This window comes from Brienomyrus brachyistius, chromosome 16 (assembly GCF_023856365.1).
Source record: "Brienomyrus brachyistius isolate T26 chromosome 16, BBRACH_0.4, whole genome shotgun sequence".
Taxonomy (NCBI): Eukaryota; Metazoa; Chordata; class Actinopteri; order Osteoglossiformes; family Mormyridae; genus Brienomyrus; species Brienomyrus brachyistius.
In genome coordinates, this window is record NC_064548.1 from 23,278,357 (window position 1) to 23,294,472 (window position 16,116).

The following is a 16,116-nucleotide window of genomic DNA, read 5'->3' on the forward strand; positions in this document are numbered from 1 at the left end:
CGAGAGAATCCGAGTGCCTGATCCAAAGGTACAGGAGAGATTCCCACTTTTGGCATTTAATCCGCCATCCTTTAGGTCACCGTGAGGAAGAAAGGAACGACAATACGGCCTTAATTGATATCACAGATGAAACTGCAATACATAATACCTCCACATGGTGGCAGTATACAGCATAACGCAAAATAACTTCGAGGACACGTTATACAAAAATAAATGTGTTCTCTTAATCAAACTGACCCTCATTTTTCATGCTCAGAATGCTTCAATTACTTCATTAGGATTATTTGTTAAAGGGAGCAGGTTCAACCTAACACCCCCTCAGGCAGAAGCACAAACTGAAAATCTGTTACCTTCTCCCCATATGCATTTATTTTTTTAGCAGATGCTTTTGCCCAAAGTGACATTCATGTCTCCATCAGACGACAGGGTCAGCCCGCGTTCCCGGAGCACCTGAGCTTAGGGGCTTTCCATGACTTTGGCAGCCGCTGGAGGACGACGGACCTGGGAGCGTGACCGAGCCCCCCCAAATCGGGCTGCGCGTGAGCTTGGGAAGGGCAGCGTTACTGGGGGGCGGGTAATGAGATCAGGGAAAAGCCAACGGTGACAGGAAGTCAGGATGGCAGAAGGCGTGGAACCTCAATCGCGACTGATAAACATGTAAACGCGCACAAAAGTACAGCTACATAAAGAGGTCAGCTGATGGATGGAGGGTTTTAGCATTTGACTTGTGATAATCCTCACGTCTCATCGGCTGACAATCAAGGCCGGAGTGACTGTTAAGGACATAGATGTGCAAAACAAATATTGATAGTAATGATGATGAATGCTGTGATCATCAGCGAGGGGTGGGGACAGCCTTCAGTACCACGGACAGCAGTGCTGTGCACCTCTCTTGAGGGGTCAGTCCCGGTTAAGATTTCTTCTCATGCTGTTTTGACCCCTGCAGGCTGTCTGATGTATTGCAGGCAAATAAATCTCCATTAACTGTCCAGTTCCTGCACCGTACCCTATACATATATTACGACACTTCATTTGAGGATCTTTCTCCTTTCTGATCAAAGAAAAATCTAGAAATACACAGGAATTGCAGATAAAGAAGAGACAGAAGTCTGGGGTTCAACCCGTATTTATTGCCAGAGTCGAGACAGCTGGTCAGAAGGTTTCGAATAAACACGTTTGTAAGTTGGTCAGTATGAGGTGAGCCCAGCCCCCACCCCTCCCTTACTGAAATCCACACATAGCACGCGGGGTGGCGGTAGGATAGAGAATACTGCATGCGTATGACAACACAACTCATCTGAAGGGGGGTTAGTGTTTACTGGTATATACACTAGGCATGTGTTACACGACACTGATCCATTACAGAGAAACGTCAAGCGGACAGCGTGGCTGTGGGAGCCCGCGTGGCTTTGGACTGGCCCGCCACTCGGCTGCTGGTTAGACAGTTAAAAGAAGGGGAGGAGCACCACCAACTGGCCAGGGGGTGAAATTACAGCAGGCAAAGAAAGAGCGGTTCACCGGAAAATGGGCCGGGCGGCTCAAAATCTCCCATTTCCATGGTAACAAAATATCGAAAATTAGCACACAACTCCAGGAGAGGGCAATGCAATACACACACAGTACACATCCACCTTACACAGAGTACTCCGACATTCCAGGAAATAGCTATGCAACACGACATGATTCAAATGGCATACCACCCAGGTTACAAGCCACAAGTTCCAGTTTGTACACAAAATAAAATCCAGAAAATATTTATTTCACTGTCATCCCCGTTTGTATGAGCTGAGAGGGCAGGGGGCTGAGATGAAACCCAAGGTTTTACCCAACATGCATCAGCCTCGGAAGGTTTTAGGAACATACAGCAGATCTCCTAGAAAATACAGTACCCACAGTTCATCTTCAAGCTGGCTGCAAGTTTCCAGTCAAAATGTGGCAGTAACTGGGAATTACCACGTGTTGGGCCAGAGGACGGACAGTAGGCAGAACACCTGAACGCGCATCAATGGGTGATTGCTAAAAGACTGGGTAGCCTGTCCAATTTCCCCTTTTAACCCACTGTATTAAAATAGTTCTGTATAGAATCATCTAGAAAACTGCGGACATACAGCACTTTTTTAAACTCTGTCTCATGTCAACCAGTTAGAGTACACTCCTTATTGTCGCTAAACTAAATTGCCATAAAACGTCATTAAACATCCTGTCAGTGCATTCCGGAAGGCTTTATCTCACACAAATGATAACGCTTCCAGTATCTTCCATCGGTCCATTTGGGATTGCACTATGGTTCCCAAACCCACGGGCAGGCGAGCGGACGTGTGAGGTGGGAATCAGACACAAAAGGAGCAGGTGTGGGGGTTGCATCCCAAAAGCGCTCAGGGGTGGATCAGAAGTGGTCCAATCCCCTGAGAGATCCCTGCCACGACAGCCAATAACAATCTGCTGAACAAAACGAACACGGTACACAAGCGTCCAGGGATTTAGGCAATGAGAACCTGTAAGAACGTTTAAAATATTAAACAAGGATTATTCCACTCTGGGGGCGGGGGGGGGCACAACAAAACTAAACAGAATAAATAAGTGAACCAACAGCACGACGACGAGCCGGCTACCACGTCTCTACACGTAGCTTTCCCATGATGCACGGCTGGCCCTTGGTGCCCGGGCCTTTGGCTCCCCCAGGCAGACTTCCGGCACAAGACTTCTGGGTGTGGCGGCGTAGGCGCAGGGCAGAGGAGGCGTCCCCCTGCCGGCGCTGCAGCTCACGCACGCTGGGTGAAGTTCTCGGGGAACACGCCCTTGATCTTCAGCTCCTTGGTCTGCAGCCAGTCGGACTCCTTTACCCCCAATAGCCAGCCTTCGTCCTGCAGGCGGTCCAAAGGGGGGGTTTGAGAGTCTAGTGTTAGTGTACTTTTAGTCTGCGCGTGTCCCTGTTCTCAGGCAGGTTTATATGGCAAGTATGAGCAGGAGACAAAGACTTGTGTCGGAAATCGCATATATTTCTATGTAGTAGCCGAAATATAGTATCCGACCTGAGCAGTATGACCCAGGTGACATACTACATTCCGTGAAACTGGGAGGTGTGCAGCCGATGGATGCTATGCTATCCCATAAGGCCACTGGAGCAACAAAGAACGTTGCTTGCTCAGAAATCCTTGTCAAGATGGCAAAGGAAGTACTATCAGGCAATAAGCAAGATGGGCACTATGGTGTGAACAAATGTATGCATACATACCGTACATACTACACTAACGGTCAAGCTGTAGGCTTCTGGTGAAATTCAGTACCTACTGTGTAAGTATGTAATTTTGGACCCTTGGACTGCAAGGTTTCAAATTCTACCACTAAAATCTGTTATCTATCTGCCTGGCGTCTTTGCTACGATCTATGTGCTACGCAATATCAGTGGCCAATAATGATGTTCCGAGCGCATCATTGTTCACACTGTGCTGATGGCGGCCACTGGTGGCCGGGGGAGGCAGTGCAGGGAGAACCAACCTGCTCATCAGGGTTGTCGTAGGTCATAACCAAAACCACATCCCCGGCTTTCATCTCCAGCTCATCGGAATCGTTGGCCACGTAGTCGTGCATCACCATGACCTGGTGTGGTACACAGTTTTATGTTAGGCAGTCCGCTGCCCTCCACTCTGGGACACAAATGGCGTCTACATTTCATCCTCCCATCCTGGGACACATAGTCCAGGATGGCTCTCCCAGTGCAGTAAGGAGACCTTCATGGGCTTGGAGACCCACACACGACAGCACGGAAGCTCACCTTGTAGAGGAATCCAGGGGGCATGTCCACCTCCTCCGCGGATCCGTTGGTTTCCGCCGGCTGCGGTTCCGCTGATTCGGCAGGGACGGCATCCTGAGTGGAAACAGACGTGCAAGCTGGCACCGGCCAATGAACGACGAGCGGTCCGAGAGCACGCGAAACAACTCTGGGTACGTCTAACGTGCGAGCGTAGGGAACGACTTACAGAATCGACGGCTGGCGTGTTTGAGGAGACTTCAGCTGCGTCTGTCTGCTGTGGGAAAGGAGGACGGGCATGTGAGGACCTATCACTGAGACGCGTGGCCTGAGTGACAGTCTCGCTGTCCAATGAGCTACACAGGCACCCTATTAATGCTCCTCCCACTTCAGCTGCAGCCTGAGCGGCAACATCTCTGCCCACTCTGGCTACAGCTTGTTCGACACCCTCACTGCTCAATCAGCTTCACAGACACCCTCTCATCTCTCCTCCCACTCCAACTATAGTCTCAGGGGGGACAGGGGCAAGACATTCTTCCTGAGAACTGTCCAACCCAAACACCACCGAATGGGGGGCGGTGGGACTGTTTCCAGGCAGAGGCCCAGTTGGCACATGAAGGTCAGATGAGGGATAAGCCACCAAGTACCGGGGCTGAGCCAGAGTGTCACCATAGCGTCCCCAGCAGGAACATCAGGCAAGAGAGAAAACCACAGACACCTGCGGTAAAGGAAGGCGATGAGTATGAAGTCTGAAAAGAGGGTGTTCGATGAATCACCATGGTGGTGGGCAGGGACTCGTCACGCCGGCTGGCATGCAACCCCCACCCCCAGCCAAGATGGAACCCGGAGGCCACACGGACAATGAGAGAATGGGAGGTTCTGGAGATAATTATCAGCCAACAGGAAATCAGCTTACCTCCCACGGGTCCCAAGACGCCGCCTTCCGTGAGGCAAGAGGAGTGAGAGAGAGACAGGTAAACGACAAGCGTGCTCCTCGTTTTACAGGGAAAGGGATTTATGCTTCGTGGACGGGGATGCCATTAAATCTCCACCTTCGTGAACGTTCATACCGTGGCAGGAACCCAGGTCGAGTGTAAAGTGGATTTCAGAAGGTCTTACAGAAGGCAGTGGCAATAATGCTCGCACACACTGTGGGGTTTGGCTCTGCCCTGCGCCAGGCCACCTGTCACGGCCTCCCCACATCCTCCGGGAGGGCTACACCCACCTGAGGGGAGGCAGGGACGGCAGGGGCCCCTGGGCTGGAGGCTGGCTTCAGAGCGTCAAAGTCCATGTCAAGCAGACTGCCCCCCGCAGGGGCCTCAAACTGCCACGAGAGGGAGAGAAGCTGACTCTTCATTGAGGTAAGTGGGGAAGTGATGGTGCCAGGAATCATGGGTAATGGGTAGTGATGATAGTAATAATAATTATGTATGCATTAGGTATCCTTAATGACAGCAGAGAAATTGGGGGTTAGGAGCTGGTGACGGGGGACTGAACCCAGAAGCGATGGCGAGATGTTTGATATGGAGGGACGAGGAAGATGATAAGGAAGAGGAAGGTGACACTTGGGGACCGGCTGACCTGCGAGGGGGACGTAACGCTAATGTCAGGCACGAACGTCTCGCCAAACAGGTTGATGATGTTCTCCGTTTTCAGGTCTTTGGATGGCGTCAGCTTGGGTGGGGGTGGGACCGGCGGTCCAGGCTTCAGCTGGGGGGGGTCGGGGGGAGGAGTCCGAGAGCATTTGTGACACACACGCGAATGCGGCGGGGACAGAAATAGACATGGCGGAGAGTTAGCAGACACTGGTTAGCGGCACGTGGCCGGGCCCACGTCAGCGTCCTGCCTGCATCCTACACACACTGTCATTTTACCTTCATTTTGTGAAGAGAGAAAATGAAAGACAGGAACCCCCCCCCTCCTCCCCCCCCAGGGGACACCTTGAATGTGGCATGGTGCCCACAGAGCATGGAGGTGGAGTCACAACGCGACTCGCTGTCTCGGGCAGAACCTCCGATCTTCACAGCTCCACATTTACAGGCTTCGTACAATAAGCAGACCTCAGTGTTTCCTGAGCCAGTCTATTCCTAAACCTCAGAGTAGATGATGCTTCTCATGCCCACCATCCCACCCCCCCCCCCGTCCCATTTCAGGGAACGTTACCTTGGAAGGAGACTTAGGAATTCCTGGGGCAGTGGTCCCCCCAGGTGTGAGAGAGTTGTTGGTTCCACCCATGTCACTGCAGAGCAGAGGGGACAAACAGACAACATCAGCAGTGATCATTTCCTGGAGAAGACAGGACAGGTGACCGTGAGTTTTCCTTTCACCAACAGGGGGCAGCACTAGTGGACAGTATCTTAGGGAGACCTGGATGCTGACGAGAAGCTAAGAGCTGTGTACGGAGTCCCCCCTTCCGGCCCCCACTCTGCGGGATTCCAGTTTCCCCGTCTCTGCCCAAACTTGCAAGCATCTCGGCAATCAGACCCAGAGCAGGTGCCGAGCAACCATGCAGCCTCCGTGCAGCTTTCTCATGCAAGTGTGGCGCGGCTACCCATCCAGGGCTCACACCAAGACAGCCGCTGCAGATGTTCCCTCCCTCAGATAGATGCTCCACTCTCTCAGAACACAACTGACACTCAACTGACGCTCAACATCGCCCTCTAGACCCAGGCCCATGCAACTGTGACACCTTGGTGTCTGACCCCCCCCGCCCCACAACCAACAACAAGCTACCCATTACCTCTTCACTTTGGCTTCCGTCTTCTCAAGCACTTTACCTGCCTTTCTGTAAAGGGGGGGGGGGAGGGTGTTGGTGTGTTTAGTCTAAAATGTTTCCACCAACTCAAACCAGAGAAGGACGTGTTTGTTACAGGACGACACCACCAGGAGATAAACCACACTCAAAATGACAGACGGTCACGTGACCACAGGGGTCGCACGACAGACTGGGGCCACCTAAGTAAGAGACACAGTAGACAGGTACAAGATAGGCCAGAGAGCCAAGCGTGAAGACTGCGGTAAATCAGACTCACTGTTCCTCCAGTTTGGTCAGAACGTCATTAAGGTTCAGACTCAGCTGCAGTGAGACAGAAAGTGAGAAAGATAATGTTACGAGAGACCAAATAAGCAAAAGAAAGGTCTGAAGTAGAAGTTAACATCACTGAAATCACTCTGTAGTAAAAGGCATTTCTTGCCTTGCCCATTTCTCTGTGAAACTTCTCCTCCAAACCAGCCACGCTCTGGAAGGTGTTGACATAGAAGCCAACTCGACTGCAGAAAGTGATAAAGAGGCACATCTCTGTAACATGCCCCATTACCTTGGACAACATGCTTGGAATTTAAAGATGGCTACCTCACATCCTTCGCCCAGCCTTACCTGTTCCATAGGGAGGGAAGCTCCTCTTGTAGGTCAACATTGATCTCGTCAAACACCTTCTGGGCTCTCCCCAGCTCCTCCTCGGCCTGAACGACACCCCAGACGCACACATGCAGTTGGTGAAAAATGGTGGGGAAGCAGGACTGACCACTGAAGCTTGTGAGTCAGGATGTTCATCCCTAACCTGACCGGTCATAAGACGGCCATGGAAAGGTCAGCAGAGGTCGCAACTAGGGAGGTGCGGAAAAAGGACAGGAAAGCAGCAAAATTTGCCAGAATGCGGAGCTAAAAAAAAAATGTATCCAGGGAGAGAGCGAGTAAACAAGGGACAGGCTCACAGACGGAAAAGATGCACGAGCAACAGAAAGGAAAACGATGCTAAGTTCTGAGCAAGCAGGCTGCAATCCGTTACGGTCAAATCTGACGGCAAGTCATGCAGGGCGGGGAGCCGAACTAAGAGGACGAGGTTAACATTCACCTGGCTCCGGGACAGGTTAGTCTGAGCCACATGATGGGCCGACAGTATCCCCTGTGCCCAGCCGGGGGCTGCCTTCTCCAGGAGAGAGACTGGCTGGCCACGCATGGACGGGGGGGGGGAGAGAGAGAGAGAGAGAGAGAGAGAGAGACGGCGAGAGGCAGGGCCGTGGTCACCATGGCGCTAAGCCACACCCACACACAACCAGTGAGACACGTACAGAGCAGCGGGCAGTGTAGAGATTACATTAGCGTGACAGCAGCCAACCAAGAGAGACCAACACACACACACACACACACACACACACACACACACACACACACACACACACACACACACACACACACACACACACACACACACACACACACACACACTTTGTGGGGACTCTCCATTTATTTCCATGGGGAAAAATCAAAATTCAAAAATGACAACCCTAACCCCTACTCAGCCGTAACCTTAACCACAAGTAACCAAACAAAATACAAGTGTTTTGGAATTTTTCGTTTTTTGACTGCAGTCACTGATTTTTATAGACTGAGGTTGTTCTATTGGGGGCCAGAAAATCAACCCCCACTACGTCAAAATAACAGATTTTTATCACACTGTCGACACACACAGACACACACACACACACGTCTTTGTGGGGGATCCCAATGACTCATCTAGGCCAGTTAATGATACCAAAACTGTTTCTGCCAAAACTGAAATACAGATCAAGACAAACACAGCTTCAGAAATCGTGTTTCATAAAAAAAAAAAAATGTGCCCAAACTGCCAGTGATTTATAGGATTTATTACATTTGTCAGGATATTTGTTCTCTGAGATACAGAAAACTCTGAACACACACAGACACACACACACACACACACACACACACACACACACACACACACACAGACACACACACACACACACACACACACACACACACACACACACACACACACACACACACACACACACACACACACACACACACACAAGCACACAGCTGGTCTACAGCTGCTAGTTAATCAAACCGTGACAACCCACATTTAACTCGTCAGAGCTCAAACCAAGCAGCAGGATGCCTGCCGACGGGCAGCCACGTGGCGGCCGTTACCTTGGCAACCTTCACCTCATCCTTCTTCTTGCCCTTTTGCAGTGATGCAAAATGGTGCCGCGCGCTGTCGTAGTCCACCAGCTTTCTGTCCCGCTTGGCGATGCGTGCCTGCAGAAGAGCAGCGCCCGACTGTGTCACGCCACCGAATGGGGAGGGCAGGGTTTTCCACAGAACATCCCCGGAACAGAAGGAGAAGATCCTACCCTGATGTCGGGGAACTGGCCGAGATACGTGTCCATGGAGATCAAAGCGTGGTCCACCAGCTTCTGATGGAAGTCCGTCCACAGGACGTCGGTGTCCTGCAATGGCAGCAGAGCTCAGTGTCACACTGGACGCACACAGACTGACAGACACACACACACACACACACAGACACACACGCACCCACACAGACTGACAGACACACACACCCACACAGACTGACAGACACACACACACCCACACAGACACACACACACCCACACGCACCCACACAGACTGACAGACACACACGCACCCACACAGACTGACAGACACACACACCCACACAGACTGACAGACACACACACACACCCACACAGACTGACAGACACACACACACCCACACACACCCACACGCACCCACACGCACCCACACGGATCCACACGGATCCACACGGACCCACACGGACCCACACGGATCCACACGGACCCACACGGACTGACAGACACAAATACAGACACACACAGACAAAACCCTGACCAATATAACACTGCTACCTCTCAGATTCATTAAATTTTGGACAATTAGTTAGATGGACAACTAATGGCTGCCACTATAAAGACTTCTGCACTATCTCATTTACAGCTCGGATGGTGTCTCCTTCAAAGTGTAAAAAACAGAGTGTGAAGGATAAGAAGTGGGGTGTATATGGGTGATGCGGGGGGGTGTGAGAGCACAGCGGGAGCTGGTGCTGTCTGTGTGATGATTATCAGGGTGTAGGGAGCATCAAAGTAGTGGGGGGTGGAGGGCAGTAAAGGCAGGGTAAGGGACTGTCAAGGATACCAGGCTCTACAGAATCCTACACTCTACACTTTAGGGCATGTGAGCACATACACACACACACACACACACACACACACACACACACACACACACACACACACACACACACACACACACGCTGACACGACTGTCCCTGTGACAACCCAGGCAGCTGTTCTCCACCACACTAGTCACCAAGGGCTCAGTGGGACTGCTGACCTCCACGATGGAGTCCACTTCATCCTTCCCATACCACTCTGGCTCGTACATCTCCACCAGGCAGTCCTGTAGGCGCTTGGATGACTCGTGCATTGCTGTGGGGGGGGAAGGGGGGGGTGGTGCCAGGAAAAAATAAGCTTCAGTGGGGACAGTGAGGGACTGTGAGATAACACAAAATCACCCAGAGGGTCACTCCGGGAAGACAGGCACGCAGCCGCAGACAGACGGACATTACGGGTGGCCGACCTTTGACGGCAGCCATGTAGGCCCTGAGGTCCTTCTGCAGTTTGGTGCCCTCAGTCTGAAGATAGAGCATCACAGGGAGATGATCACAAGCAGCACGACACGGAAAGGGGTGGTTTATACCACTGTTTGGGGTCCTCGGGGTCCCCCAGACAGCCCACATTCTTACTGGGAGCTGGGATGGAGCAAAAAACATGGAACCGTCTGGGGATCCCCGAGGACCTGCTTGGGAAACACCGACTTATATGACGCAGAGGAGAGAGACATGAAAGGGGAACTCGGATAAGAAGGGGGATCCTATAGGATGCAGGACAAGACAAAATGGAGGTCAGTTCGGCGCCTGTTCAGGGGAGTTTCAAGCTGTTGAAAAGATCAGGAGCTGAGCCAAGTTTGGCCGCGGCCAGAAGATTGGTATCTGGGCTATAGTCCCGAGCGATGGGGCCCAACGACGTCCGTGGGTCTGTTAAAGGGGAAGTGCTTGGAGAGATCGGGAGTCACGCAAGGACGGGAGACATGCTCACCAGCTGCTTGTGAAAGTTCAGCACTCCCTCTTCGAATAAGATGTCCTTAGTCTCATCAGCTTTGCCCAGCTTCTGCATTACCTGGGGGGCGAGGGGGGGGGGGGGGGTGACATCCATGACAATGCCTCAAAACAGTTGCTCATCTACAACATCAGCTTGACAGTTAGCCACATGTACACACAGCAGTTTTGTTCTGGGTAATGAAGTCGGCAAGTGTGAATAAAGGTGAGAACCTGCACAGCTTTTGCCAAAATCGTGGAGCTCAGATTGGACCAACCTGCAAGACCTGCTTACTTTCATGCATCACACCAAATCAGCACTTTCCCTCCCACTCATTCAAACTAAATGAAAACAAACTCCGTCCTATAATAGGGGTACCATAACGTGTGGGGTGTGATCTGCCTGGGGTAGGGGTATCTTGGGTGGGGCACTGTCGGGGCGACCGCCATGCCTCTCCCTCTGGCCTGCTCCTGGTGCACGGTGGGCCCGACCTGCCTTGGTTGGCCAAACAATAACCTTCCCCCAATCAATCTTATTTTTCCTCCTACGTACCTCTCCTCTCTCCCATCTCTACCTCCCAATGTTTCGCTTTTATCTTCCCCACCAAACACAGACACAAACACACACAAGCTCACGCACAACACTTGCAAATGAGCTGTGTACTGATCGCTTGAACCTTGTTCTGCTTACAGCCGTTTTCATCCATCTTGCATTTTCAGTTTGTTTTGCGTGTTATACTGCTGTTCCCTGCTGCACTGGGAAATTGATTCAAATCTATTTGTATACAACGTCTTTGATAAGAAAGACAGTCATCGCAAGTTGCTGAACACGATCGCGTGACAATCCATTAGTATTTTGGTTCACTTTGCACCTTGTCAACAAGCGCCACAAATACATTTCAGTCAATTAAAGATCAGTTCTTTAATTGTTCATTGAAACGGAAGTAGTCAGGTTGGGGGGGGGAGGGGATTGTTATTTTGCTCTGTCCGGTTGTGGCAGGATTTCCTCTGCAATGTACTTGAAGCCTGGTTAGCAGGCACAGCCCAGAAGGTCCTCAAGAAGATAAACCAGCCATGCCTCACCGGACAGGCAGAGGTTAAACAGCCCAGCGTCACACAGAGAGTGGCGTGCAAACTCTTCACCGGACCGAGGAATCATCACACAAAGTCAGGGACTGGTGAAACAGAAATAAATTCATGTATCTGTAAGAAGGTGTATCTGCTAAATACTGCAGGGCAAAATGTGCATTTTCCTAAATAATTTACTGAAGCATTGTGACTGATATCAGATATTTCGCCAGCATTCAGCATGAAGGTGTCGCACACACTTCCCCACTAGTGTCTGGTTTCACCTTCCCAGTTTATACGTGTGTGTGCCATGAATTTCACTTCCTTTTTTCTCCCATGATAAAACATCCAGTTCCTGTATACAGACCCCTCTGACGGAGGGAGCGGCAGATTGGTCTCAGCAACGAACCGTTTGTAATGTCAGCGAAACCCCTCGCACACACACACAGTTTATGTTTCCCGGTATTTACTATGGATGTCATTTTCAATACTTTCAAAGTATACATATTCTTTTTCCGATGAGACTTCAAAACCTGATCTGCAGTTATCAGAAACTACCAACTAAAGAGTCTGGACACTCTCACAAAGTTACAAATCACAGCAGATAATTCTTCCCGAAACTGAGGAGTCTGTGCCTTGGGTGACAGAGCAGCTGCGGCTGAATAATTAACGCGTCCCACAACAGGAGAAACGAGCTCAAATTGAGCAGCACTCACATGCAACACAATGACCCCCCCCCCCCGTGCTCCCCCAGATGTGGCCCCTGCTTCTTGCGATGGCACGTGGCAGCCCCCAGAACACCCGGTTAACTGACTTGAGTGTGCAATGTTACATTTAACCGTTTATTGAAACTCCCAGTGATCAGAACTCGGGGACCTACAATAAGGAGTTAGATTGCAACAAAAACCACTAATCTATTCATCCAGAGACTAAGACTGTTTTCACACCTGTACTTTTTAGTCTGGTTAAATCAAACTCTGGGTAGTTTTCGGTTTTGGCGCCATTCATTTTGGCAGGTGTGAACACAGTAATCGCCGTGGATGGTTATTGAGGAAGGATCATCCTTCAAACAAGCTACAGAGTGAAACTCTGAACTGCTTCAAAACAGGAAGTCAGTCCACCAATCTGTTCAGAGGCCTTATGGTCGCCCCTTGTTGGCTTTACTGGGGTACAGAGGTCTAGCCTCCCCTCGCTGGTGTTTTGTTTCAGGCCAGTGGCGAAAATAGCCTCAAAGCTGCTTCTGCCACCAGGCATACTGGAATCCAGGCGGGATGAACGAGAGCCACACTCTGTGCACTATTCATAGGAACCATCAGGTCTACATGGAGACACCAGGGATGGGACTGGGGGAGGGGGATGGCGACGGCAAAGGTAAGACCCTTAGCAGAAAGTGAGAAAATTCAAATCAGACCTTCAAGTAGATGATGTATGAAGCACTTAGCAAGCTGTCCGAGTGTGACACCTTTTCTGTAGCAGCTTCCACTCCAGAAGACACTGTGCCCTTCCATGAAAAGGCAGCGTTCATTTCAGGAATTTACAGAAACCATATGACCTTCTTGTGTTGTCAATGCAAAGCCTGTGGATTATCTCAGATTTGGTAGCTAGAAAGAAGCTCTAGATATCTGATGTTGTGTTAACCTCGTGAGATCACTTTAAGATCGACCAACTTGGTCCTTCATCAAGAACCATCCGGACCAAGACCTTCCGAGTCATTATAACTGTTCATCTACTGCATAGACCCCTAAATTCCCAGCTCAAAATTGGGAATAAAATTTACCACAAAACAATCACTCCAAAGAACTTCTCCATCACTGTTTCATATGAGTGACTGATAACCAAATTCAACATGTCAGATTCAGGATCTTGGTGGAAGTCTAAGCCTTAAACAGGAAGTTAGTTTGACTGTACTAACTTAGCAGTAACAACTGAAGTAAGAGTGCATAAGTTGTGATTTAAGTCTCGATTTCCACTGGTCACTTTATTTTAAAACACAGCTCAGCACTTCCTCAAAAACAAGCTCCTTATTTTATTAGCTAATCTGACATTTCACATCCTTCGAATCAGTGTTTATTTTTTTCTACTTTAGAAAAGGATGACATGCAAAAAGACAAAATCGTGACGACAAAACAAGAGCAATGGAGGCATTTCTAGTCGGCGTCCAAACAGGCCAAAATTGGCAACCACGGCAACAGAGGTGATAGGAGGAAGGCAATGAGCTAACAGGAAATGAGTAGATGGAAGCAGATGAAGGAAGTGGTTCACAGAAGGGGTACAAATGGACAAGAGGAATTTCATGCAACCTGAAAGGCTTCTCTTTCACAGTCATGTGTGGCAAAATAGCTCTGAATACAGCAGTAACAGCTTGTGTGTGTGTGTGTGTGTGTGTGTGTGTGTGTGTGTGTGTGTGTGCGTGTGCGTGTGTGGGGAGGGGTACGGCGGCTGGCAAAGGCATGCCCCCCATAGCTCTTCCCACATCGGCTGTCAAGTATCATTTGTCCTGTTCCCTAATCCAGTCCCTTACCACGACGTGTGGGAATCCCCACGTCTCCAGAATCTTTGTTCAGCTCTGCCCCCTTGAACGTGTAAAAGAACGTGCGTGTGTTGGGGGTAGGGAATCCCTGTTCATGCCCTGCCATAGATACCCCTGTACATGCAGGACATGCTACTGACTCAGCTAGAACCGAAATCACGTCTTAAACGAGCAAGCGCCTATTTTCCAAAATGTCTAACGCGGCAGCTGCGTCTTGTGCCCGACTCCCCGCACACCAAATCAGCTGAGCGCAATGCAGAAAAGGCTGAATATACGACAAAGTCGGCATTATTAGAAAGCACGCAGCTGCGAGACTTCCAGTAGTCCTAAGGTGAGACCCTCGCCGCGCCGAGGGGGAAAAGCAGGCAGCCCCTATCTGGCCAGCAGCGCACTTTAAATTATACCAATGTGCGCAAGGGAGATTTATCGTCGCAGAGATGGTTTCTGAAAAATACTCACCGTAATGAACAATAACCACAACAATAATAACAATAATAATAATAGTTAATGGTTTATTGCCGAGTATAACACGTCGTTATCAAACATTAGCGGTGCTTTATTACAGCACACAAAATGCCCCAAGAACGCAATACGATTGACGACCAGACAGAAACCCAGTTGCCAACGCAATCGTACGGTTACATTTACTATTTTTAGACGCCACTCTCTATGCTGTGGTACAACGCGGCGATCCGAAAGCGTCACTGGCAGCTAAATCGGCGACCGACGGCGAGCGTCCGGCGCTGACATTGAGGCGGATAGCGGAGCCCCGGCTCCATCACCGGTCGAAGCGATCAGGGTCTTACCTTTTCCTGCGCTCGGTTTATTTTCTTCTGCACGTTACTCGCCAGCTTTCCGGCAGTAACCCCCTTGCCGATCTCAGCCATCTTGTTTCCTTTAAAAACGCGTCTATTAGACAATCTGATGAGTCAGGAAATGTATATATGTTAAGGAGGAAGAGGTGAAAAGGGGGGAGAAAGCGTATAGAGAAAAAAAAACGAGTGTAAGAAGAGGGGACGGGAGCTCCCCCATGCTGGACAAACCCTCTTAAAGGAGCCGCACGGTTTTCTGAGCGCAGCCGAGCGCTCGAGGCTCGTCTGCAGGAAACGGGTGTATATGCACACTGATTTATCTAAAATTTGATTTTGGAAAAATAATACAGCGACTTATCTGCGAAACAGCTGTGGATAGATATATTCCCAATTATTATCTTGAATTACTGGTTATATCGAATATCAATATTTCTCTGTAAATGCTGAATTTGACTGATGTAGGCTAAATGAAATTAACCATTTTAAATACCCAGAACCATCACTGATGTTTTCAGATGTCAACGGAAAATTCCATAAGGAAGCCATCTTTGAATTTTCCCATTAATTTGTATCGGCCACCAATCCGGAATTATTTAATATTGTGTTACGTTAAATCCCACGTGAGTAATTTTAATTTTAATTGTAATTTTTTGGACAGGTTTGTGCATTATTCCCGTTTAGCCCCAATCTCATATAGCATCGTGCTACACAATGTGTATCGTTTGTCTGTTTCAGATACAGTTATGGCAGTCAGAAGTTGTTTTAACTTAACAGTGTGCCTTTCTGGATAGCATGCGTTTTCTGCATCGTCATTTTTGTTCCCTGTTCCTGCTGACGCACACGTGGAAATACATAGACGACTGGAATGTGCTGTTAAGGTTCCCAGTGTCATTCTGCTTCAAAGGGAAGAGTGATTTTCAATCGCTTCCCGAGGGTGCTGCTCCGTACTGCTCCTTCCAAATAATAACAAGTGTAAGGGAATATAACTCCATCTGGTGTGTGTGTCTGTGCGC

The 16,116-nt window shown here is 49.8% G+C and overlaps 1 protein-coding gene across 6 annotated transcripts; it reads right to left on the reverse strand.

Moving 5' to 3' along the window:
- Positions 1 to 1,108: 1,108 nt before the first annotated feature.
- LOC125709997 (myc box-dependent-interacting protein 1-like) lies at positions 1,109 to 15,338 on the reverse strand. 6 transcript variants are annotated; one of them, XM_048979098.1, is made up of 19 exons: positions 15,098 to 15,335; positions 10,695 to 10,775; positions 10,177 to 10,231; positions 9,931 to 10,025; positions 8,912 to 9,007; positions 8,709 to 8,816; positions 7,606 to 7,698; positions 7,128 to 7,213; positions 6,946 to 7,021; positions 6,784 to 6,827; positions 6,492 to 6,536; positions 5,915 to 5,990; positions 5,333 to 5,461; positions 4,977 to 5,075; positions 4,668 to 4,691; positions 3,981 to 4,028; positions 3,776 to 3,868; positions 3,499 to 3,600; positions 1,109 to 2,864 (listed from the first exon to the last, which is right to left on the reverse strand). In XM_048979098.1, exons 1-19 carry the CDS (start codon positions 15,176 to 15,178, stop codon positions 2,763 to 2,765), a joined length of 1,533 nt encoding a protein of 510 aa, XP_048835055.1. In that variant the 5' UTR covers positions 15,179 to 15,335; the 3' UTR covers positions 1,109 to 2,762. The 6 variants fall into 6 exon arrangements, with proteins under 6 accessions (XP_048835055.1, XP_048835056.1, XP_048835057.1 ...); XM_048979099.1 differs by lacking the exon at positions 6,492 to 6,536; XM_048979100.1 differs by lacking the exon at positions 7,606 to 7,698 and having other exon boundaries at positions 15,098 to 15,334.
- Between the last annotated feature and the right edge of the window lie 778 nt (positions 15,339 to 16,116).

Excerpts from the sequence above, each read along its gene's own strand:
- LOC125709997 (XM_048979098.1), bottom strand. The coding sequence starts at position 15,178 with ATGGCTGAGATCGGCAAGGGGGTTACTGCCGGAAAGCTGGCGAGTAAC. Across the intron at positions 10,232-10,694 it reads TGAACTTTCACAAGCAGCTG|ACTGAGGGCACCAAACTGCA; the intron begins GTGAGCATGTCT and ends CTCTATCTTCAG. Across the intron at positions 7,214-7,605 it reads CTAACCTGTCCCGGAGCCAG|GCCGAGGAGGAGCTGGGGAG; the intron begins GTGAATGTTAAC and ends GGTGTCGTTCAG.